Below are 26464 nucleotides of genomic sequence, written 5' to 3' on the forward strand. Positions count from 1 at the left end.
CTAGCTATACTGAAATAGAACTGGTTAAATGAAGGAGAAATATTCTGAAAAGAGAGAAATTTAAACATTGATTGCTTTTATTTTTAATCACATAGGCTACATTAACATGCCTAGTACCTACAGATGACATCTAATTTTCTAACAGTTTATTAGCTTCAGATGAATACAATCCTACCTCAAATAGAAGTAAATATCTTTTTCTTTTTTTAGGACTGAGCTTTTCCCCTCACTGCTGTTCTGCGCTAACTGCTTTGAAACTTCCCATGCATTTTTTTCAGTAGAAGAACATCTCTGTACTGTCTCCCATTGCATATTTCAGCTGTGACAATCCTTGCACTTTGCCTATTCATTTTATCACCTGCTCACTAAAATATATATATCTTTCTAGTTTTTTTGTTTGCAGATTTACTACAACCTGTTTTTAGATGGTAGATATATTTCACATTGTATCTTATTACTGGTTTTTTTTTAGGCATGTGGAGACCCAAAAGCAAAACCATCATATTTAATTGACAAAAACCTGGAATCTGCTGTGAAATTCATAGTCAGAAAATTTCCTGCTGTGGAGACTCGAAACAACAATGTAAGTATCCAAATGCCTCTTTGGTAATACTTTATCTTTTCTCAGGGGAAACAAGACCAATCACTTATTTGGTTTTTTAAAAAAATCTTTATCAAGTCCCTATTTCTTTTACATTTATTAATCCTGTGCTTCTGGTGGTTTTTGGAAACAATTTTTCTGAGGCAGAAAGTACTGCCTTTTTATGAGCCAAATTCTGTACTTAATTATTTTTTCTTAGCAAGTTAGAGCCAGGAATGAAAATGGACTAATCCTCAGCATCATGAATACTTATCTAGAAAATTTTCCTTTCGTTTTATTTTTATTTTTTAAAGATTTTATTTCTTTTGAGTTTTACAGTTTTTTCCCCCTAATCTTACTTCCCTGCCCCCCCCCCCCCATGCCCACAGAGTCTTTACATTGTTTCCATGGTATACATTGATCCAAATTGAATGTGATGAGAGAGAAATCTTATCCTTAAGGAAGATCCGACAATAAGATATCAGGTCGTCCCCCCCCCCCCCCCCCTCCAATTAAAGGTAATAGTCCTTGGTCTTTGTTCAAACTCCACAGTTCTTTCTCTGGATACAGATGGTATTCTCCCTCATAGACAGCCCCAAATTGTCTCTGATTGTTGCACTAATGGAATCAACAAGTCCATCAAGGTTGATCATCATCCCCCCATGTTGCTTTTAGGGTGTACAGTGTTTTTCTGGTTCTGTTCATTTTGTTCAGCATCAGTTCATGCAAATCCCTCCAGGCTTCCCAGAATTTCTATCCCTCCTGGTTTCTAATAGGACAATATTGTTCCATGACATACATACATATACCACAGTTTGCTAAGCCATTCCCCAATTGACAAATATTTACTTGATTTCCAATTTTTTGCCACCACAAACAGGGCTGCTATGAATATTTTTGTAAAAGTGATGTTTTTACCCTTTTTCATCATCTCTTCAGGCTATAGACCCAGTAGTAATATTACTGGATCAAAGGGTATACACATTTTTGTTGCCCTTTGGGCATAGTTCCAGACTGCTCTCCAGAAAGGTTGGATGAGTTCACAACTTCACCAACTATGTATTAGTGCCCTAGATTTCCCACAACCCTTCCAACAATGGAAAATTTTCATTTTAGCTAAAATGAATTATGCTCTGTTTTTGAATCATACATAATTAGTAACTAATTTTTGCTATAAATTTTGTATTTATTTGGAAGATACATTTGTTTCTCTAGTAGTCTATAGAATCTATAAAGTTTAAATTTTTAAAATTTGGATCATATGTTGGAAAAAATATTGATGGGGGAAAATATTGTTTTATCCCTTTTATCTTTTTTAGATAGTACTATTTTTTCTCTTAATGCTTTGAAGTGTATTCTCAGCCAGAATAGTATCTGATCATTACTTTTGTATTATATGTGCATCTTTTTCATAAACTAGACTTAGTGGATGCACATTAATGTGTTATAATGAATTAAAAAAAGACAAAACCCTACCTCTGCATCTGGAAAACTTGGTTATACATTTTGTCTCTTGACAGACTTGACTGAGTGACTCCAGGCAAATTACTTAATTTCTCATTGTTCAGGCAGCTTTCTCAAAGTATAAGTTGCAGAGCAGTTGCCTATCTGCCAATGATAGGAGTTGCCCCCAGGAACTTAATTCTCTGTTGTGATAAAATTATAGATCTGGAACAAAAAAAAAATAGAAATTTTAAAATCATTTAAAAAAATCATTGGATGGTTGCATTTAGAAACAAATGACAAGGTAATATAGAACTGCTGAAAAATAAATTGTAGGATACTTTATGAAAAAAAAATTTTTACTTTCAATGATTTTTCTTTTGTTTTCTACCATAAGCTTTGCTGCCTTTAAAATCTTTTCATTTCACTTTAGAGTTCTTAGTCTTTATTTACTCGTTTCAATTTTTCTTAACGTTTATATTTATATATTTAATCTTGAATTTTGTTCCTCTATAAATTCAATTTTACTCTAATTTCACTTTAGAGTTACAAAATATTTTGTATTTATTATCTAATTTTATCTTCTTAGCAACTCTTTGGGGTAGATGAAGGAATTGGGACCTTGACAGATTGTGTGTTTCCTAAGTTCACATATCTATGATGTCTCAGTACCAGGTGCATTGATTGAATCTATCTCTAATTTGATCTCTTAACGATGGCTTCGCATTTAATATGTATCATATCACCTCTTATTTACTCAATCTGATTTGTTCATGATTATATTCCGGTATTAACTAACTTCATGATAGGTCATATTTTGGCATAAGACTTTACATTGGGGGTGAGGTAGGAGAAAAACTGTCAGAATTAGCAAAAAGTATGAATTATATAATGCTTTATTAAAATAATCTTACTTTTTCATGTATATATAGTTAACTCTAGATCACAATGTTTTCCTAAAGTAGAAATCTTACTTAACTAGATAAATATGATTTATAATTAATAGTTGAAAGAATCAATCTTAAGCCCTGCTATCCTCTGAAGATAGTAGGTGCTTGAAAGTGTTTATTTATACTCTTAATTTACTTAACAACCACTTTTTCACAGAATAGTATTTAGTGGATTCTCTTGTTCAGATGATGACAATCTGCAGATTAATGAGATTTTTCTATATCTCTACTAATGCTCAGTTTTGTATATCGTCCTGATATGTATTATTGGTGTGGTTGATGCTTTTCATGGACATTATCTTTCATTTTTATTTTTCCTACCTCTAGTAATATCATTAATAGTGTTTATCACTTTGAAATTTACATCTTGAAATGCTTAGAAAGTTTTACCTTTTTTTTAAGTAATCAGTAAGAACTATTGAATATTTTATACAACAGTTTGGTGAATAATCGGATCCTTATTCTTTGTGTGGAGACTATTAAGAAAGATTAGATTCTTTTTAATGGCAAGTACTAGATTACTTTAGGAGAGGAACAGAACTTTTGAAGTTTATAAAACATATAATCATATAAAATCAAATGATATGTCCATTATAGTACATTAATTTGGGATAGTCTTTAATATTTTAAGTTGAATATTGTCTGCTTTTTGTTTCTTGAGGAATGAAAGGAATATATGTGTGGAGAGTGTGTCTGAGTGTGTGTGTGTGTGTGTGTCTACATACATGCATACATACACATCTATATGTTTAGATGTAATCTATATACAGATATGTACATGAGGTAAAAATTAGTTCAATAATTCCTTTATTAGTTCAATGATTTGTAGTATGTGCAAGGTTAGAAATAGTAAGTGTTGCATAGAATACTGAGCAGTTAAGTGAATTAATTACTCAGGGTTACACAGTCAGTGAATTAGTGGCAGTACTTGTCAGATCTCTTATTGGATTAATACATGGGAAAGAAGACTAGCTATTGAGTCAAAGGACTTGGACTCAAATTTTGACTTTTGCTTACATGCAATGTTAAAAAAAGTTTTGGGGTTTTTTATCAGTCAAATTCTACTTAGAATAGAAATAGAAATAGAAAAATAACCCTCATCATTTTGCTAGTGAGGAACCTAGTGTTAACACAGGTCAACAAATTTCAGAGGAAAGATTTAAATTTAAGGTCTGATCCTTTGACTCCTGAGATGTTTTCACTCTAACACATGTTAACATGTAAGTCTTTTTGATTCTGAGTACTCCTCTCGAGATACAATGTCATGTTGTCTTTACAAAAAATTTTACCCAGATAAATATTGGTTAAATCATCAATGTATTGGAATTGGATGGAAAGGTAGTTAGCACTTTCCTCAAAGAGTAGAATAGCATAGGCACTTCAAAGAGTTCTTTAGTCCATCAGAATTGCCTATTATAATGGTAGAAAATTGTAATAGAATTCACCAATACTGACCACAGATTATCCCATTCAGGATTAGAAGTTGGAGAAAAGTAGATTCTAGGAAGATTAAATTACCTGAAGTTCTATTAAGTCAAATTATTTTTCTTTCTTTTTTTATTAAAGATTTTATTTATTTTAAGTTTTACAATTTTCCCCCCATCTTACTCCCCCCCAAAAGCAATCTGTCAGTCTTTACTTTGTTTCCATGTTGTACATTGATCCAGATTGAGTGTGATGAAAGAAAAATCATATCCTTAAGGAAGAAACAAAAAATAGAAGAGATAACAAGATCAGACAATAAGATATCTGTGTTTTTTTTTTTCTCAATTAAAGGGAATACTCCTTGAACTTTGTTCAAACTCCATGGTTCTTTATCTGGATACAGATGGTATTCTCCATTGCAGACAGCCCCAAATTGTCCCTGATTGTTGCACTGATGGAATGAGCAAGTCCATCAAAGTTGATCATCACCCCCCATGTTGCTGTTAGGGTATACAGTGTTTTTCTGGTTCTGCTCATCTCACTCAGCTTCAGTTCATGCAAATCCCTCCAGGCTTCCCTGAATTCCCATCCCTCCTGGTTTCTAATAGAACAATATTGTTCCATGGCATACATATACCACAGTTTGCTAAGCCATTCTCCCAATTGAAGGACATTTACTTGATTTCCGATTCTTTGCCACTACAAACAGGGCTGCTGTGAATATTTTTGTACTGGGTATAGACCCAGTAGTGGTATTGCTGGATCAAAAGGTAAATTATTATTTTTTAAGGAAAGATTTTATTTGAGTTTTACAATTTTCCCCCCTATCCTTGCTTTACCCCCCTCCCACCACACACACAAGGTAGTCTGTTAGTCTTTACATTGTTTCATGGTATACACTGATCTAAATTGAATGTGATGAGAGAGAAATCATATCCTTAAAGAAGGAAAATAAAGTATAAGAGATAGCAAAATTACATAATAAGATAATGGTTTTTTTTCCTAAATTGAAGGTAATAGTCTTTGGTCTTTGTTCAAACTCCACAGTTTTTTTCTGGATACAGATGGTATTATTCTCCATTGCAGACAGCCCCAAATTGTCCCTGATTGTTGCACTGATGGAATGAGCAAGTTCATTAAGTGTGATCATCACCCCCATGTTGCTGTTAGGGTGTACAGTGTTTTTCTGGTTCTGTTTATCTTATTCAGCATGGGTTCATGCAAATCCTTCCAGGCTTCCCTGAATTCCCATCCCTCCTGGTTTCTAATAGAACAATAGTGTTCCATGACATACATATACCACAGTTTGCTAAGCTAAGTCAAATTATTTTACATGCAGCAAAACTATATCTCAGGTGCTGATTCTAGAAGAGTAATTGCTAGTAGAAAATTTTGTCTAACTTGTAAGGTTTGTAATCGTGCCTTCTTTTATTTTTAATTTTAGCACCCTGATTATTGTCTTATAGTATTCTTTTTTAAAAACACCAGAAAAAATTGATAAGGAGGAAAAAAGACTGGAAGTCTTATGGAACTGAGTTTGGAAATCTATTGTTTTTTTATTGAGGGAATGTTGATGGTAGTCAGAGGGAAATCCATGGCACATGGAACACTTATTTCTTATTATTTTGCTTTGTTTTAAAATATATTAAAAATATATTTTTACAGCAATAACTTTTTAATGCACCTTCCTTATAAATGATATCTACACTACACTTTTATAAACATTATATGTAGGAGTCTTGTCAAGTTTGTCCTTAAAGGAGTAAATTAAATGAGTTGGATTTTTCTTTTCCATTTACTTGCAAAGATAGTTTTTCAACATTCATCCTTTTGCAAGCAAGTTCACCACTCTCCCTTCCATCCCCTTCCCATGACAATAAACAAACTGATATAGACTATACATGTAAAATTATGTTTAACATATTTCTATATTAAACTATGAAAGAAGAACTAGAACTGAGGGGAAAAAGACCAAAAGCATGAGAAAAAGAGAAAAGCATAAAAGAAGTTTTGGAAAAGTGAACATAGTATGTTCTGTTCTGCATTCAGAATCCGTAATTTTTTCCTCTGGATGTGAAAGGCAAACAGGTCTTTTAGGATTGCCCTTGATCACCAAACTATTAAGAGTTATGTCAATCACAGTTGGACCATCTCACAATATTGTTGTTTTTGTATATGATGCTCTTCTAGTTCTGCTCACCTAACTCAGCTTCAGTTCATACAAATCTTTCTATGCTTTCTGAAGTCAGTTTGAAGAGTTGAATTTTTCAGTCAAATGGCTCTTTATGCCCCCCCCCCACCCAGTATATCCAATAAAATAAGATTATCATGTTGTATGGTAGGCATATTGCTAGTGCATAGGCTTTCTGCCCTTTCAGTTGCTTATCAGAAAGAATGCATTTTTTTTTCAATTTTTGCAAGGCAATGGGGTTAAAGTGGCTTGCCCAAGGCCACACAGCTAGGTAATTATTTAAGTGTCTGAGGCCGGATTTGAACTCAAGTACTCCTGACTCCAGGGCCAGTGCTCTATCCACTGTGCCACATAGCCGCCCTGAAAGAGTGCATTTTTAACAAAGTATGTTCTGTAATAAAAAATCTATTTGATGGTGTGCCTCATTAAGATTACAAGCAGGTTTAGTACACAGATAGTTAATTGGATTAGAATTTTATAACATTAAAACCAAGAGTCCAAGATCAAGCATTTAAAATATCATTAAACAGGAAAAGAATTATGACCTAATTACAATAACAAGATAGAAAAACAATAGAATTCTCATAGACATGCATCTAGCTTAGTTAATGTGAAAGGAAGGAATCAAACTATGGATGGATATTAGAAAATAAATGGAATCAAGATGAGACCAGGAGCAGAACAGATAAAGAAAACACCTGGGATTGAGAGTATATCAGATTAGCCTAACTTTTATTTTTTTAAGAATTCTAAGCATGAGGTAAAGAATTGCACCATAGGCAGTTCTTTAATCAGAACTTTGTTACATCATTGAAAGGGTTCAGTGAGTTTTTTGAAAGTTTATTCTCTGTGATAAAAACATCATCCAAAAGACTTTGGCTTCTTGGAGTTATTAATAAAAATCCTTTCACCCTCAACAATAAATTTTAAATAGAATTATTTTTACTAACATTTGTAGGTGATTGGGGGAGAGGAGAAGCTAGGATTTGAAAACTAACTCAGGAACCTAATTAGTACTTAGAACATTGTTTTTAAGAAAATAGGTACTTTTTTTTAAAAAAGCATTTAAAATGAACTTTTGAAGCAATGCCTTTTTTAAAATTGAAAACTTCCTGAAAATAGAAAAGGGATAAATGATGTTTCTGAAAAAAAATTCTTCACAACATTATTATCTTTGGAAAATGGAGGGGGGTGAGTAAGGAATTAGTGCAAAATATTTGAAAGCTTTATTAAATTATAGTGGTGCTACAATGGAATAGATAACATTATTGAAACATTATTTTATAAGTTAAAACTTTATGATATTTTATGTATATATATATATGTAAATTGTATTTTAAACATTAAATGAATGAATATGATACATATAAACAGTGGAGGTGGAGCCAGGAACACTTGAGTTCAAATCCTGCCTCCGACAGTTAATAGCTGTTTGATCCTGTACAAATATGTTTGCTCTCTCAATCTCATTTTCCCCATCTATAAAATGGACATAATAATGAAATCTATTTTTTAGGATTATTGAGAGGATAAAATCAAATAATATCTGTAAAGCACATTGTAAGCTGTAAAGTGCTATATTATATCATGCTAATTATCATGCCTGTGGCCATTATCTATCTTCACTGGTATTGATAGGAATACTTCTAGAAAAAGTTTACCCAAACTTGAAGAAAGGAAAAAGAGAAAGAGTCATGGGTTTTCTTTTTCCTTTTCTCCCACTTATATAGAGAGCATGAGCTTTTTTTTTTTTTTTAAGGTTTTTGCAAGGCAAATGGGGTTAAGTGGCTTGCCCAAGGCCACACAGCTAGGTAGTTATTAAGTGTCTGAGATCGGATTTGAACCCAGGTACTCCTGACTCCAAGGCCGGTGCTTTATCCACTACGCCACCTAGCTGCCCCAGGGATAGCTTTTTGTAACCAGAATGTCTCCATTTAGTCAGGGTTCATTTGGTAACCAGGACCCTAGCCATCTCAAGGAAATCTTAAGGTTTTTAGTTTTTAGGTTTTTTTTTTTTCTAAGTTCTTTCATTGTCCATTTCTGTGCTAGCTTAGATAAATCCCTTCTTAGGGTGATTTTTTTTTCTTTGCTTTATAGGTAATTTGTGAAATGTTAATGAAAATATTTTTGTAATAAAGTGGTGATAGGGTATATAATAAAAGATATTAGGAGGAGCATTTAGATGATTTAAAGGAACTTATAAAGTAACAACCATCAAGAATTTGTTAAGTATCTACAGAGTGATATACACTTTGTTAGATGTTGGGGATAAAAATATGAAGAATGAAACAATTCTTATTCAGCAAGCTTATATTTTTTAAATAAGTGCAAATTCCAGATCACTGTTTAAACAATGAGAGATGATGGGTGCTTGAAATAGTGTCTCTATGATGGTGTCTCTATGAATAGAGAGACCAGGGCCCTTGGGAAAGACATTTTAATGTTAGAAGTGAAAAGAATTGACTACTGATAGGATATGTGGAATTACTGGGATTGAGATTCTAGGATGACTATGAGTTTGTAAACCTGCACAGCTGGAAAGACCTTTGTCATAGGAAGGGAAATGTATATGATATTTTTGTTTATGGGAAGGAAAGAATTAAATGGACAAAATTGTTAAGACCTCTGGTTTATATACAATTTGGCTTATATTTTTTATATTAATAGTTTAAACTATATTTATATATTTTAAACTTTAAACTGCACTAAGGCTTTTGGAGCATCACATACACACATATGTACATACATAGTTGCATACATAGATCTGCAGACATTTGTAAATGTTTTGGATGACAATGGAAGTTAAAAATAATGATTGTTTTTATTTTTGAAATAATAGAAAATCCTCTATAGAATTTCTACTAGTTTTTTCATAGCATAAACATGACCTGAGTTCAGACTTTAGGTGCAGTCCTTGTGACAGAATAGATAAACTGTCCAAGGCATATCATGATATTAAATAATGAATTATTTATATAAAATGACCCTTTCCCTCTATGTGACAGTTTGCAGAGTGACAGAAATTAGGATAGAAGATACTAATGTTTATAGATCTGGAGACCTTAACTATTGATTACAAATCACATCCTTATTTAGTGACAGAATTATAAACTAGTCTGCATGCTAATATATAAGGGGCATTTCAGTTTCAAAATTCTTGCTATAAATGGAACTAAAAGACAAAAAAGTCATAGCCAATTGGATGGATGATGATGCAGGATTTTTTTTTTTTAATATAACGAAAGGAGTTGATTTTCATTGTGACCAAGAGATAACAAAAAACATTTTATGGGACATTTGGTTTTTTGATTTAGTAGACGTTTATTAATTTCCAGCTGTATCTTTACTATATATTATGTTTATCAGTAGAAGAAAAAAACAGGCACTAGTCTCAAGGAATTCATTATATTGTGGAAAGAGGTAGTAAGACCTCCTGGCAGCATGCTTGGTGGGCCCCCATATAACTGACTTATCTGTAGAAGTCTAGGTGTAGAAATAAGCCAAGATAAGATGGAAATGCTTCATTGCTATTTATTGTTCTCTGCTGTCTACTCTCTTGATTTTTTTTTTAAACCCAATTTCCACCTAATTAAAGGAACTAGTGAAAACTGCTATAACTTCAAATTAACTAAGGTTCATTTTAGTCTCAGGAAAGAACAATAGGGTCTGGGAACAAAGCCAGGAAGACTTTAAAGAACACTCAACATTCTGACCTAAGATTTTTGTCTTAAAGGAAGTTTTTTAATCCTCAGGTGATTGTTTTTTTAAAGTTAAGTAGTTTAGAAAAGAAAAACTGATTTGTTACTAGTTTTTTTTTTTTTGTGGTTCTCCCTCTCTTTCCCCATCCTAGTTAGTGGTGAAATTATCAGCTATTTGAATTATCTAGTCATTTGTTTTGGATATAGCACTCCTAAAATGTGATTTTTTTTTAAATGAATATCTAGGGTGGCTAGGTGGTGCAGTGGATAGAGCCACTGGCCCTGGAGTCAGAAGTACCTGAGTTCAAATACGGCCTCAGACACTTAATAATTACCTAGTTGTGTGGCCTTGGGCAAGACACTTAATCCCATTGACTTGCAAAAACTAAAAAAAAAAAAAGAATATCTAAAGAAACATTCAAAATTGAAAAATTACAGGCTAGACTTATGGTACTCACTATAAGCATAAGCAAAAATATCACCATAAAGGTAATGATACAGGCCAACTGTTGTTGGAAACATTGAAAAGTTAGCTAAATTCAATTAAGAACTAAAGAAGTCATCTGAAACTGTGTCAATATATGCCTTAACTTTGACCAGGTATATGGTACCTTATGTGTAATTTCTGCTTTTGAGTAGATTGAGGCTGGCAAGTATGAGTTATGGTTGGACTAAAGCTGAACACAATTCAAAGCTTCAGTTCTAAATCGAAGCAGAATCTGATCTCATGATTGACCACTGTACTTCAGCCTGGGCATACTAGGGACATCAAGTCTTTAAATAAATATATGCACAAATATCTAGTTAATGGGAAAAAATAATTTAGGGAATTATTTATTACTGATGAAAAGTAATCAAAGAATCATTATTAAACTACCTCTCCAAGTGTTTTAATTTTCTCATCTTTATAATATTGCTATGAGAATAAATTTACACATGTATAGACTGTAGTTTATTTTTTTTTTTGGTAGAGTAGGACATTTTATTTTTTTTGAAAGATTTTATTTATTTTGAATTTTGCAATTCCCCCCCCCAGTCTTGCTTCCCTCCCCCCCACCCCCCACAGAAGGCAGTCTGTTAGTCTTTACATTGTTTCCATGGTATGCATTGATCAAGTTGAGTGTGATGAGAGAACTGAAGTTTGTTCTTCAAGAAAATAGGAGGGAGGAAGACCCTTACAAAATGTTTTCTATAGTGAATACACTCGGGATAGGTAGTATGCCCAAAATTTAGCAGAAGGAGTAAGGGCTAGAATATATATTTTGTTGTTGGTGGTGGTTTTTTAATTTAAAAAATTTTTTTTGTAAAGATTTTATTTTGAGTTTTACAATCCCCCCCCATTCTTGCTTCTCTACTCCCCCCCCCGAAGGCCGTCTGTTAGTGTTTACATTGTTTCCATGGTATACATTGATCTAAGTTGAATATGATGAGAGAGAAATCATATCCTTAAGGAAGAAAAATAAAGTATAAGAGATAGCAAAATTACATAAGATAATGGTTTTTTCCCCCCTCCTAAATTGAAGGTAATAGTCTTTGTTCTTTGTTCAAACTCCACAATTCTTTCTCTGGATACAGATGGTATTCTCCATTGCAGACAGCCCAAAATTGTCCCTGGTTGTTGCACTGATGGAATGAGCAAGCCCATCAAGGTTGATCATTCACCCCCATGTTGCTGTTAGGGTGTTCATTGTTTTTCTGGTTCTGCTCATCTCGCTCAGCATCAGTTCATCCAAATCCTTCCAGGCTTCCCTGAATTCCCATCCCCCTTGGGTTTTTTTTAAGGCTTTTTTTTGCAACGCAAACGGGGTTAAGTGGCTTGCCCAAGGCCACACAGCTAGGTAATTATTAAGTGTATGAGACCGGATTTGAACCCAGGTACTCCTGACTCCAAGGCCAGTGCTTTATCCACTACGCCACCTAGCCCCCCCCCCCTTGGTTTCTAATAGAACAGTAGTGTAAGGATGTTCTTTAAATGGTTCCAAACATCTCTCTGATAAAAAGACCCATCTTTGAACATCAATATTAGTTTGCTGGTGATATTTAGCTACAAGTTCTTAAATCACTGTTAATTTCTGAAGAACTGATTATTGATATTACTGTAAGAGCAGTGGAGGCTGCAGCATAGGAAAAGTGGCATATAGGTTGTCAGAGAAATGTTAATGTTGAAAATGAGTTGGAACCATAGCAAGAGGGAGAGATGGATCCCCCCCCCCCCCCCCCCCCCAGACAGCCCTTGTGCTGCATTGGTATCCATGAAATGCTAAGAGAGTTAAAGGAAGTTCCTAGCATGTTTGATAGAAGACCTGGAAAGGAATTACACAGGATCTGCAGGTAAAGATTAGTTGTTTCTGTTGTTGGTAAGAGAACATAGACTAGTTATATAGCAGATGTGTATTGAAGTAGTTTTCCAATGGTGCTGTATGACTGTCAATCATGAATTGTTACAATTTTCAAAAATTAAAATTATAGTCACTCAAAGGATTATGGAGACATCACAATGGGACTAAATATGCTGTAGCATATTGCCCACAATTATGTACAATAAATGCTATTAAAGATAATAGGAAGGTGTAATGCTTGAGAAGTAAGTGGTGGTTTCCTGCTCCTTAGAGACCTTGAAGCAAGACCTTATCAGGGGTGCTATTGTGCAGATTCTTTATGTGTTTGGTCTAGATAGACTATATCAGCACTGAGGTCCCTTTCAACTTTCAAAATTTGAGGTGTTATCTGAGTTGGAAAAATGTTGATTAAATCAGGAACCAAGAATGATATTTAAACAGATAAGCTACATGTTCCCATGTTCCCCAAGAATAAAGACATTTGTAGTCAAACTGAAGTATCACTAATTTGACATTGATATATTTTTTATAATAGCTATTTTTGTGATTATAAATATCAATAAATCACAGGGAACACATTTAATGTTTACTTTTTTAAAGTACTGGATCAAGAATTGGGGATACAAAGAGAAAAGGAAGATATTCCTTGCTTATTAAGGAGTTCGTTTTCTGAACTTATACTGATCTTTCTTCAGTTGCAAGTCAAATAGGACTCTCCTTAGGGTGTAGGTTAATGAAGCAGATGTTAAAACTTTTCCACTGATGAAACCATTTCTCTTGTTCATGTTGAACCATTTGACATTTCTTTGGTGTCTAAAACTTTATTTTCCAGGTCTTTATTAATTATATTGCCTCTCTCTGATTATGACATTTTGTTCTGTGGTTATTTGTTGTATATCTGGTGAGGATGGACAGAGCCCCCTTTCCTTAAGGGTTATTCCCAAGACTGAACTGGAAGAACTATTTTTACCTAGGTGGCACTGTAATTCTCAAGGCACCTGGATTCCTGAGTCCTGGATTATTTTCACCTGAAGGTAGACCCAGGAGAAGAAGAACCAGGAGAGAGCAATGTCATAAAGATCTAACAATAACCAGGAGATGAGAACAGAATAGAGAAAAAGCTGTTAAATTAGTTAAGTTCATTCTGGACTTGAAAGAGGAGTTTCATTTTAGTTTTAGGAGCTAGATACAGAGGATTTAGAATTGAGAATAAATGGAGATATTTTGTAGATCACCTTTTCTATGTGATTAGAAGAAAAGAGGAGGAAAGATAAAGGTTGTTAGTTGGTGTAGTTGGCTCAGATGAAGGTCTTTTAAAGGATGAGGATGTTTACAGGTAGTAGGGAAGGAGCCAGCAGGTAGGGAAATATTGAAGATTATAGAAAGAAATGAAGCATTCTACTTGAGTAGACAGGTGGAATGGGGTCAAGGATATATCTATAGGAGTAGAGTGTTTATTGTTTTCTTGGCTTTGAATACTTCACTTTTCATATAAATAATTTCTTCTCTATATCACAATTATCATTTTTTTGGGGGGGTTTGCAAGGCAATGGGGTCAAGGAACAGCTAATGTTCCATGCCTGTGGATCTCAGCTGACCTCTACAAAGCTGGGGGAGGAATGAAATGTTTCCTCTCTCTTTATCTGTGGCCAAGCTTGTTTTTTTTTTTAATTTCATAACATTGAGATTTTTTTTTGGTTCTTTTTATTTACATTATTGGAGCCATTTTTAAATAGTTTTTCTTGATTTGCTTTATTTTGTTTTAGTTCATGTCTTTCTATGTGTATATATTTTCTTTCAGGTCAGTAATATTTTATTACATCTATGTATCACACTTTACTTATCTATGATTTTTCTTTTCACATTTTAAAAATGCATTTATTATCATTGTTTCTAGATGGTCAAAATATGAAAGATCAGTGTTTAGAAGCAGAGAAATTGTATGGTCCTAGACCTTTGGATAGATCCTAAGGAGACAGACCATAGAGTCCTAGGAGCTATCTTCTCAGAGAAAGGAGCCTGCTTTGTTAGTTGCTTGGAAATTGTATGGAACTATTTAGTTCCATATACTTGAATTGATGAACATTAGCTTTGTTTCCTGTACTTTGCTACTACAAAAAGTTCTACTGCAAATATTTGATATGTATGGAACCTTTATTTTTGTCAATGACCCTCTTTGGTATATACTTATCAGTAAAATTCCTCTGTGGACAGATGTAGAGATTTTAGTCGCTTTCAGATTGCTTTCCTATCTTCCTTGCCCTTCTTTCTTGTTTCCTGGTCTACTTCTGTGCATATATCTTATCATCCTTATATTATTAATGTTTCTACATATATGTATATATGTGTGTGTATACACACACACACACACACACATATGTCTTTTTTTGGTTTTGGTTTTTTTTTTTTGGCAAGGTAATGGGGTTAAGTGACTTTTCCAAGGTTACACAATTAGGTAATTATTAAGTGTCTGAGCCCATATTTGAACTTAGGGCCTCCTGCTCTGTCCACTGTGCCATCTAGCTGCCTCATTCATATACATACGCATATTTCTTTTGCTCAACAGTATGCCGGTCCAATATTTTCTACTACTCAATGGATATTTTCATGTAGGTATTTCTCTTTGACTTCTGGTACTTCATATAGTCAGAACTTTTCTCTCAGAAGCAGCATCACTGTTCTAGACATCTAGGTTTTTAAAATCTTGCTTCATTCAATTCAGTCTTTTCCTAATATTCTCATTTCTAACACTGCAACAACTCTTGCACCTGCATCTTCATTTCTGCTTTTATATAGTTTACTCTTTCTTTACTACTACTTTAATATCTTACTAATTGATTTTATTTCTTTTGATCTTTATCCTGATCTGCCAGAATATCACTACTTGAATAAGTTTTTCTTTCCCTTTCTCCTTACTTTCTACATCACCACCCCAACCATCATCTACTCCCAAAATCTATTGGAGATTTCCCAGGACGCTGAAGCCAAGAGCATTGGGAATGACAGTGTCCCAAAGCTGTGTATCTTATTTGAACCCACATTCTGCAGCCCTTATTCCAGGTCACTGAAGTGGTGGATCAGTCTTCCTAATTGACACCGTACCAGTTCTTTTTACTGTATAACCCTTACATCTGTCTTCGAGGAATCAGCTTCTATAAAAAGAGACTGGCCATTTTTTTTTTTTTTATCAAATCTCATTCACAGGGCAGTCAGATCAATCTAGCTGAGGCAACAGACAGTTGGAAAACAAGTCAAAACTGCTGCTGTTATATCTTCCCTCAGACCCTGATGGAGACAGACCAGGATCCTGGACCCATAAACTTTTGGAAAATCAATACTTCAAGCCTAATGCCCATAACCATCATTCTGGGAGGCATCATCCCTGTGGGGATATAGCTTTGTACTTGCTCTTACAGCTGCTGCAACCACATCAGTTGAAGACTTAGAAAAGAAAGTTGTTGTCACCAATATCCTTGGTATTGTCAAATTTTCAGCATTGGAAACTGATGTAATTTTATTAGAATGAGACTTTCCTTGAGAACTGAGACTGTCTTTTCTGTTTTTATGTCTAGTGCTTAGCATAGTGCTTTACATATAGGGAGGGCTTAAATGCTTTTTCTACTCCCTCCCCCCCAATTCATTGAACCACTTTTCATTTCTTTCAATCAATGGATGAACCACTTATTCTGTTGTTTTTCATTTTCACTTTTTCTTCTTTCATTCTTTGTATCTGGAGAATTTACCTTCATGACCTGTTGCTTCCTTATCAACTTGTTCCTGTTGAAATCCTTCCCTTTCAGTGTTTGACTTCTTTTCTATTCCCTCATTTAATTACCTTTCTTCTGCCTAGCTTTAAGTGATCTCTCCCTTAAATTTCTTAAAAGTACTTAAAAAAAGAAACAAACCCTAAACTTCTTTTCTTGTCACATTTTGACCCATTGTTGTTTGTGTGTGACTGTATTTTCTAAAATTTCCCCTCTTAAAAAGTTATGGGTTATATCTTTTTTGTACCTCCAATATATGTAGTCAAAACTATTAATAAATGATGACTGAACTGTTTTGTGTTATTTGGAGGAATAAATTATGAGTCCATATTCTTATATTTCCTGTATCCTCTATTCATATATTCTAACAAACACTGGCTTATAAAAACCAGTACTTTTTAAAAAAAAAATTCTGTGATATAGGTCTGGGGTTAATAGGCAGAAGGTTGCTTTGACACTGATTTGTCACAATAATAAAGCATTTGAATTAATTTACTTTGAAGGACAATGACTATATTTTAATTCATTTTTCTATTTTCAAGACCTGGTGCTGTGCCCAGTTACTTAGCACTTCCTTAGTAAATATTGATCCTGATAAGTGATTATGATTATTATTAAATTTTTTTAAATTAAAAATTTTATTAAATAACCAGATAATGTGAAGACTGATCTTTTAGGAATCAGAAGACTTCAAGTTTATCTCTGGCTCTGACATTAACTAGCTGAGTCACTTTGGACCTCTGTTCTAAGTGTAGAGTTAAACTAGGTAATCTTTTTGGTCCTTATCAGGTTAAAAGAATTTTCTATGTATTGGTGTTTTGTTTTTTTTTCCCCCACATAACATAGCCTTCCATGTTATGTGTCATTAACATAAGCAAATTGGGTTAACATTTTTGCATTTAAATTTTAAGGATTTGAAAGAGCAGAGACATAATAGCGTATTTTGATAGAATAAATTCCTCAGAAGATAGTACTTGACCATTGTTTTCAAAAATGTATATTCATTGTGTTATAAATCAGCACAAGACAAAAATTCTAATAATAGCTTCTCTTTCCTCTCCAACTCCCCCTAAAAAGCTCAATAAAGATTCATATTGAATATATATTATAGAATTTGAGCTGGTGACTTTTGGGTGTGGGATAGAGTAGAGAAATAGAAGGGTAATCAAATCTCAGATCATTACCATATTAAGTATTTTGAATGTTGGACATTTGTTCAAGATTAAGGGAATATTTGTAAGTGGTACTCTCTTTTTGAACACCATAAATTGGACAGAGTGGAATCAATTGATTTAACAATTTAACAAGCATTTATTAATTTATTAGAGGCAGCTAGGTAGTATGGTAGGTAGATGGACATTAGGCTTGGAGTTAGGAAAACCTGAGTTCAAATCTACTTTCAGATATTTAATTGTCTTGTGACCCAGAACAAATCACTTTGCCTGTCTGCTTCAGTTTCCTCATCTGTAAAATGAGGATGATGATAATAATAATAGTAATACCTGCCTCTTGAGGTTATTAGTATAATATGACTTAATATTTGTAAATCATTTTGTAAATCTTAAAGTGCTAAATACATTTTCTCTTTCTTGTCTTCTTCCTCTTCCTCATCTTTCCCCCTCATGTCCCTTTCCAGAAATGGTACTACTTGCTGAAGAATACGAAAGTAGAATTAAGTTTCTTCCCTCAAGGAGAATTTCATTCAACTTGAGTCCTTTATTTCAGTGTATGATTATAATCTCATACTTGAGCAAACTATAATAAAACTTCCTCAATAATAATTTAATGAAATAAAGATTAAATAAGAAGTTTAGGATATATGAGTTCCATTTTAATATGTGACAACCGTCTGATTTACGACAGTTTATTTAATCATTTTGAGATTCAACTTCTTTATCGTTGAAATAAGTGAATTGGATCAGATAATCTCTAAATTCTAATTCTAAAATGCTATTCATTTTTTTCTGGCAGAATTAAGAAGCAATTCCATATTCATTATTTTGTTTTTTAATTAAAAAAATTTTTTTAGCTTGCAAACGTTTAACAGAATATATGAGAGCTCTCTCATAAAAATATAAAACAGTTAATTAACTGGTGATCTCATCTGAAAGTCCATGCTTTATTGCACATAAGTCTTGTATCCTTTCTCTATTTTTATTTTTTTAATCAATGGAAATAAATTTTCTCTCCTCACCCTGTTAAAACAAAAAGAAAACAGATTCGTTGTGATAAATATGCATAGTTAAGCAAAACAAATTTCCCGTGTCTACACAAATGTAAGTGACATTTGTCAATACATAGAATATTTCATTTCTAGTCCTTTGGAGTCATATTTGGCCATTGTAGTGATTGTAGTTATTACAACCTTGAAAGCTGTTTGTCTTTAACATATTGTTGTCACAGTTTATCACTGTGGAAGCATTTCTTCTGGTTCTGCTCTTTTCATTCTTCAAGGTCCTCAGATTTGTTCTTTTTTATAATATTGATGTTATAGAATAAATTGTTCTGGTTCTGCTTACTTCACCATGTATTATTACTTCATATAAGTCTTGTCTATTCGAATTCATTTGTTTTCTCATTTCTTATAAGACAGTGGTATTCTATTGCATTCATATACTACAACTTAATTTCCTCTGACAAAGTCACATTTTTAAGAAAGAAATGATTCAAATTAATAAGAAAAAGAGGCACTTAGCAATTGATAAATAATCTAAAAACATCAAGGGAATAAAACCATTTGTAACTATGTGAAAAAATATTTCCCAAATTCCTAACTGGAGAATTTCAAATTAAAGTATCCTCCCTGAAATATTCCACCTCATTCCTACTAGATTGACAGAAATAAAGGAAAAAAAATCAGATGATGGAGGAATTGATTGTAGGAAAACAGATACATTGATGAACTGTTGATAGACCTGTGAATGACACAAACCATCTTGGAAAACTATTTGGAACTAGACTCAAAAATTTATTAAACTATATATATATATATATATATATATATATATATATATATATATATATACCATTGCAGTATCTGTATCTGGAAAAGATCAAAGAAATAGAAAATGATTCCATTTGTACAAAAATACTTATGGTAGCTGCTTTTCTGACGGCAGAAAACTAGAAATTAAAGAGGTGCCCATCAATTTAGGAATGACTGAATAGACATAAGAGTATGTTTTTGGTATGTGAATGTGCTGTAATACTATTTTGCTATGATTTTGTTTTTTATAAAAATTTTTGATGGCTTTTGTTTTTATGTCAACATCATTGCCATATATACCTTTCTTTTCTACCTTTACCTAGAGCCTTCCATTACAACAAATGAAAAGTTAAACTGAACCCATAGATAGATATAGTGACTATACCTGTTAATTTTTACAAAATTTTGCAGGGTCATACACAGGAGGGTCATACACATTCTTATCTCTCCTTTGGGGCCAAAATTATTCATGACCACAGTATATGACCTCAATTTATAGTTCCCTTCTTTTGCATTATTGTAGTCAATATATTTCTAAGTCACATTACTTTTAATAGTTCCTACGAGTTTTCTAGTATTTTTGATTTCCTCATATTTGGCATTCTTAATAGTCTTTCCTGAAATTTATTTATTGACATAATTTATTTATACATGGCTTAATTCATGGAAACTCATTTTATTTTCCAGTTTTTGCTTTCTCATATTCAAAAAATTATATCAAGAGAATCTCTTTTTAAAATTTTATTTTAGGTTGTTTTTTTTTTTGTTTTGTTTTGTTTTTGGCAAGGAAAATAGGGTTAAGTGGCTTGCCCAAGGCTACACAGCTAGGTAATTATTAAGTGTGGTGCTCTATCCACTGCACCACCTAGCCGCCCCAAGAGAATCTTTTAAAGCTAAACTAGTGTATGCCCAGCAATGTGTCACAGGGTACATTATTTTCTATATAACCAAGATATATTGCATATTTTTTGTTTTTCTAAAGATAAAATAAAAGCTATGTGTAAAGATAGTTTTCAGTATTCATTTTTTATAAGATTTCAAGTTCCAAATATTTTTCCCTTTTTCCCTCTCTTCCCTGGCCCTTCCCCAAGTTGGTGAGCAAACTGATACAGTGTTATACATGTGCAATCATGTTAAGCATCTTTTCATATTAGTCATTTGAGAAAGAAGAAAGAGAACAAAAGTTAAAAAACTAAACAAAAAAAGTGAAAATAGTATACTTTAATCTGCATTCATTCTATTGTTCTTTTTCTGAATGTGGATGAGTCTTTTGAAATTGTTTTGGATCATTGTATTGCTGAGAAGAGATAAATCTGTCATAATTGATCATCATATAGTGTTGATGTTACTGTATACACAATGTTATTCTGATTCATCATCAGGTCATATAAATCTTCCCAGATTTTTCTGAAATTTGCCTGCTCATCATTTTTTATAATAATATTCCCATACATTTATATACCACCACTTGTTCAGCCATTCCCCAATTAATGGGCATTCCCTCAGTTTTCAATTCTTTGCCACAACAAAAAGAACTGCTAGAAATATTTTTGTATATGTAGGTCCTTTTCCCTTTTTTTTTCCCCTAATCTCTTCGGATATAGACTTAATTGTGGTATTGTGGGGTCAGTATGCACAGTTTGATTGCTCTTTGGTTATAGATCCAATGTATTTTAGCTTTGAAAGAGTATCTTTGTATAATTTTTTGATAAGTCAAGTTATCATGAATATTATTACATTGTATAACAGTGTATTTAAGGTATTTTATGTAGGGCTTTTCACTTAATAATTATTACTCTTTGTTGAAGAATTTTAAAAATTTACTTTTTATAGATTTTCATCTTTCTTGCTATCTTTGTATAAGTGGAAGGGAATGAATTTATTATCGGAGGTTATGGGTTCAAATCTTAGCTCTGTTACTTATTACCATTGTGATTTTGAAGAGTTATTTAACTTCCTGGTCCTCAATTTCCTGGTCTTGAACTGTGAAATGAGGGCTTTGGACTAGGTAATCTCTAAGATCCTAAATCCTAGGATCTCATAAATTTTCAGAAGGCACAGGTGAAACATGTATAAGTTCTGCTGGTCCAACATTTAATATTCCATTTCCAAAGTTAGTAATTCTAGTCTAGTTTGCTGTGGGTTGGAACATCATATATCTAGGCTTTTATTAGAATTATAAATTTAGTGTAAATGGGCATCAAGAAATAATTTTAAAAATTGTTTTGAGTTTTAACTATTATTGCAATATTAATTACTTTAAAGCTTATTTTTCTGTTTTGGATCATTGAGATCACTGTAGATTTTATCTCTTGAGTAGGTTCTTAATGTACTTTGAACAATTTTTCTTTGTATGAAGTTTATATTAAAATCATCTTAAGTTGGATGAGTATTTGGCTGTTAAAGCCACTTATTAAGAGTTAAATGTCATTATTTTTGTTGTATTCATATATATATTTCTTCCATGTTCACCACTGTCTTAACACCAGTGTTTGCTTCTTCCTCCTTCCTTTCTCTCTCTCTCTCTCTCTCTCTCTCTCTCTCTCTCTCTCTCTCTCTCCCCCCCCCCCTTTCTTTTTCTTTTATTTAATGTATTATTGTGTTTGTGGAACTGGTCAAAGAACCGTTACTGTATTTTATGTTTGTATCTACATTTTATTTTGCATGCGTAACGTGGCTTTGCCTGGATGTTCTTTTTGGTAAGTTCAAATTTACAAAGCATATTGTTTTTTGTAGTGTTATTTTAAACTTCTTCACCTTTTCTTCCAACTCAAATGATATCATCTTCATCATATTGATTTCTGCTCAGACATTTTTAGTTTGTTTTTTTTTTAACTTGCTCATTTTACAGTCCTATTTTCCTAACTTTCTCCAGTTCTGTTTAGCTCTGCTAATAGTTCAGTTCAGGTACTAATCTCCATTTTGTTTTATAGCCTTGCGCTATCAGTTGCTGATCGCTTTTAGCAATTATTATCTTGAGTATTTTGGTTTGTTTAAAAAAGCCTGAATTACCTAAGACTACAATTTCAAAAGCTTCTGCTTGCATATAGCAGTCATGTTGGTTTTACCTTGTAGCCCAAAGAAGATTTCTTATGTTAATTTTTAAAACATCTCTAAATATATACAAATAATAACATGTATACTTGTGATTATTTTACAGCAACAGCTTGCTCAGCTGCAGAAAGAAAAATCTGAGATCTTAAAGAATTTGGCATTATATTACTTCACATTTGTAGATGTTATGGAATTTAAGGTATGGAATTTAATATGAAGCATAATTATTTGAAATTAGCATTTAAATTTAAAATTGTACATAATGCTGTATCCATCCTATATATAAAATGAAATTTTAAATGTGAACAATTTCTGAACATTAATATAAATGTGAACATTAATATAATAGATTATAAGACTGAAATTAAAGTTATTTTTAAATATCAATGATTAACATGAAGGATTATATTTTCAGGATCATGTTTGTGAATTGCTGAATACTATTGATGTTTGCCAAGTCTTCTTTGATATTGTAAGTATCTTAATTTTTTAATAAGATCATATCAGATTCAGTAGCCTAACTTTAAAAAGTCTTTAAAGTTAAACTATTAAAATGACTAAAAAAGGCATCATAATTTTTTTTTCCAGACTTGTCGGTTTCTTACTTTTGTCCATATGTTCTTCTGGTAGAGCCACACTCCAGTGACAGTGTGGTCCTATCTTTCTTTCCATTGGTCTTTACCCAGATGCTCTTCACCATGTGTATTGTCCCTCCTCTGGTTACTAAATTTATTTTTATTTTTTTGCTTAAATATACTTGCTCAGTATGCAGTGTTAATTCTGCAACTTCCCTCCTCACCCCACTAAAATGACTTTTTTTGGGGGCTATTAAGGATAACAAAAACATCTATCATTTTAATGTACTTGACATAGAGTGGTTTTGTTTTACTTTAAAGTTATGTTCCTTGGCCATTAAATAGTCTTCTTTTCATTAGTGAATTGATATTTCTCTACACTATAATTCATCTCTGCTGTACAATTATAGTAGTAAATTGTTTTAATTTTATGTTCCTAATTATAAAAATTTGAAATGTTCCTTCTAAAGAACTCTTAATTGATGTTACTTCAGTACCAAATACATGATGAGATGACATATTATGTGTATTGGAGAAAGTCATAGACAAAAGTTTAGTTTGCTGCTATCTCAAAATGATGGAAATTACCATCCTCCCCCACCCTCCCATTTGAGATTTGATGGAAATATTTTCTATTCTTTTGTAATTGCCTTAATTAAATCCTCCATCTTGAAAGTTCCTGATTGATTGACATTTTTATATCACTATTTTTTGCAAAATATAGTTTTAATTTTTTTTAAGGCAATAGGGTTGAGTGACTTGCCCAAGGTCACAGAGCTAGGCAATTATTATATGTCTGAGTTTGGTTTTGAACTCTGGTCTCTCTGACTCCAGAGCTGATGCTGTAGCCACTGCGCCACCTAGCGGCCTCCATAGTCATATTTTAATAAAAGTTATTAATTAGCATTGCAAGGGGGAATTTTTTTTTACTTAAAAAGTCATTTGAAATTGATATTTGAATTGTATTTGTTTTACATGTATGAGGATTGCATTTCAAAAAAGCATCATAAATTTGTTTTCCAGACTGTAAATTTCGATTTAACAAAGAATTACCTTGATTTGATCATAACTTATACAACATTAATGATACTGTTGTCACGAATTGAAGAAAGAAAAGCTATTATTGGATTATACAATTATGCTCATGAAATGACCCATGGAGCAAGGTATGACAATTCAAAAAAATTTGCAAATTTTACTTTGTTGACTCTAAACTCAGTGAAAAATTTGTTTTTGGATTTTGTTTTTAAGTGATCGGGAATATCCACGACTTGGCCAGATGATTGTAGATTATGAAAATCCTTTAAAGAAAATGATGGAAGAATTTGTACCCCATAGTAAGGTATATATGTATTGATTTTTGTAGCTAGTTTTAATGTACATTTTCATAGATTTTTTAGACTATTTTCATTATATATATCCTAGTATCAAAATACTATGTTGTGAGATATGATAGTATTAGTGATGCTCACCTGGATGGCTCCTACCACCCCCCTTCTCCATTCTTACTTAGGTGCTACTAAATGGAGGTGAGAGATGTCAGATAGTCATGCTGACTGTATCCACTACTGCTTGATTTACATCTAGTCTCAATTGAACTGGGCTACCATTACAACAGATAAATCTATTTATTTTCTCCTCTTACCTGAAGTGAATTCTCTCCTCACCTTCTTTTCTTAGAGGCCCTGGTTTCTTTTAATATTCATCTCCCGTATGGTTTTCTACATGAAAATATTCCTGATCATCATCCTAGTTAGTAAGGATTTATCATAAAAAAATTACTTTGTATTCTCATATGTTCATATTGTTTCTGTTGATATAATTATAAGCTTCTTAAAGGCATGTACTAATTCATCTCTGTCTTTAAATCTCTAGGGCTTATCCCATGTTTAATAAATACTTGTTAGTGAATTCATTGCTTGATGAGTTAGCCTTAAGATGATGTATCAACTAGTGTAATAATTATTACATTTATGTTTTGGAGACGGGTGGTGTGTGTGTGTGTGGGGGTGTTTAGATCTTCTAGGGGATTAACTATAAATCTTAAAGATTTCTTGAGTTTTGAAATTTTATATAGTTTTGTCATCTTGTATAATATGCTAAAAATTAGGTCCTTTGTATAGATTTTCCTAAATATTGTTTAAATGAATCATCAATTCTGAATTGTTGGTGACCTTAGTGAATTTAATCCAGCCTCCCCATTTTGTAGGTGAGGAGTGGAGGTATCCTGATTCCCTAGCTTTTTTAGTGCTGAAAAATATCAACAGTCATTAACATATTTTTCTAATGAATTAATTTTGTTTTTTTTCTAAATAGTATTTTATTTTTCCAATTATACATAAAACTAGTTTTCAGCTTTCAGTTTTGTAAGATCAAATTACAAATTTTTCTCCCTCCCCAAGATGAAAACAATCTGATGGTGGTTTTATGTATATGTATGTGTGTATGTCTGTGTCTGTGTCTGTGTCTGTGTCTGTGTCTGTGTCTATGTATGTAAAAGAAGAAACAAAGCAAAAGGGGGAAAAAAGCCACACACACCAAAAAAAGTGAAAATAGTATGCTTTGATCTACATTCAGACTCCATAGTTTTTTTCTCTGGATGTAGATGAGTCTTTTGAAATTGTTTTGGACCATTGTATTGGTGAGAAGAGCTAAGTCTGTCATGGTTGATCATCAAACAATGTTCTGCTCACTTCACTCAGCATTAGGTTATATAAGTCTTCTCAGGGTTTTCTGAAATTTGCTTACTCATCATTTTCATGTTTTTTATTTTTGTTTTTTGGTGGGGCAATGGGGTTAATTGACTTACTTAAGGTCACATAGCTAGTAAATATCAAGTATTTGAGGTTGGATTTGAATTCAGCTCCTCCTGACTCCAGGGCTGTGCTCTATCCACTATGCCACCTAGCTGCCTGCCTCATCATTTCTTATAGCACAATAGTATCCCATTACATTCATATACCACAGCTAGTTCAGATATTCCCCATTTGATAGGCATTCCCTCAATTTCCAACTCTTTGCCAACACAAAAAGATGCTACAAATATTTGTGTACTTGTAGTTTCCTTCACCTTTTTTTATACTCTTTTTAGCATAGACCTAGTAGTGGTATTGCTGAGTCAAAGGATATGCAGTTTGATTGCCCATGGGACATAGTTTCAAATTGACTAGCATTATTTTGAATCCAATATGTTTTCTTGGTACAATACTAAATTGATGCAGACAATTCATCCTCAATTTTTCTTTCATATTAGCTAAAAGAGACCATTCAATCCAGCAACTTTGACTCATAATGGAATTGAAGTCTCGTAAACAGCATCTCTCCCAAGTCCAACTTAGGTTGATTGAGTTTCCTGTTAATTCACATTGGTTCTTCCTTCTTCATTGGGATTTCTTACCTTTTGTCTTTAGAATCTAACTGTTGAGGATTCTTTTTTGAATGTTTTGGAAATTTTCCTTA

General features: G+C 32.7%; 1 protein-coding gene across 1 annotated transcript in view; it reads left to right on the forward strand.

Annotated features, from left to right (window-relative positions):
* NCKAP1 (NCK associated protein 1) overlaps window positions 1-26464 on the forward strand; it is a 121156-nt gene that overhangs the window by 20129 nt on the left and 74563 nt on the right. The window contains exons 2-6 of the mRNA XM_074215555.1: window positions 473-583; window positions 22537-22629; window positions 22846-22902; window positions 24029-24171; window positions 24257-24347. Coding sequence (XP_074071656.1) covers window positions 473-583; window positions 22537-22629; window positions 22846-22902; window positions 24029-24171; window positions 24257-24347 — 495 coding nt within the window. The remainder of the gene's footprint in view (window positions 1-472; window positions 584-22536; window positions 22630-22845; window positions 22903-24028; window positions 24172-24256; window positions 24348-26464) is intronic.

This window comes from Macrotis lagotis, chromosome 1 (assembly GCF_037893015.1).
Source record: "Macrotis lagotis isolate mMagLag1 chromosome 1, bilby.v1.9.chrom.fasta, whole genome shotgun sequence".
NCBI lineage: Eukaryota > Metazoa > Chordata > Mammalia > Peramelemorphia > Peramelidae > Macrotis > Macrotis lagotis.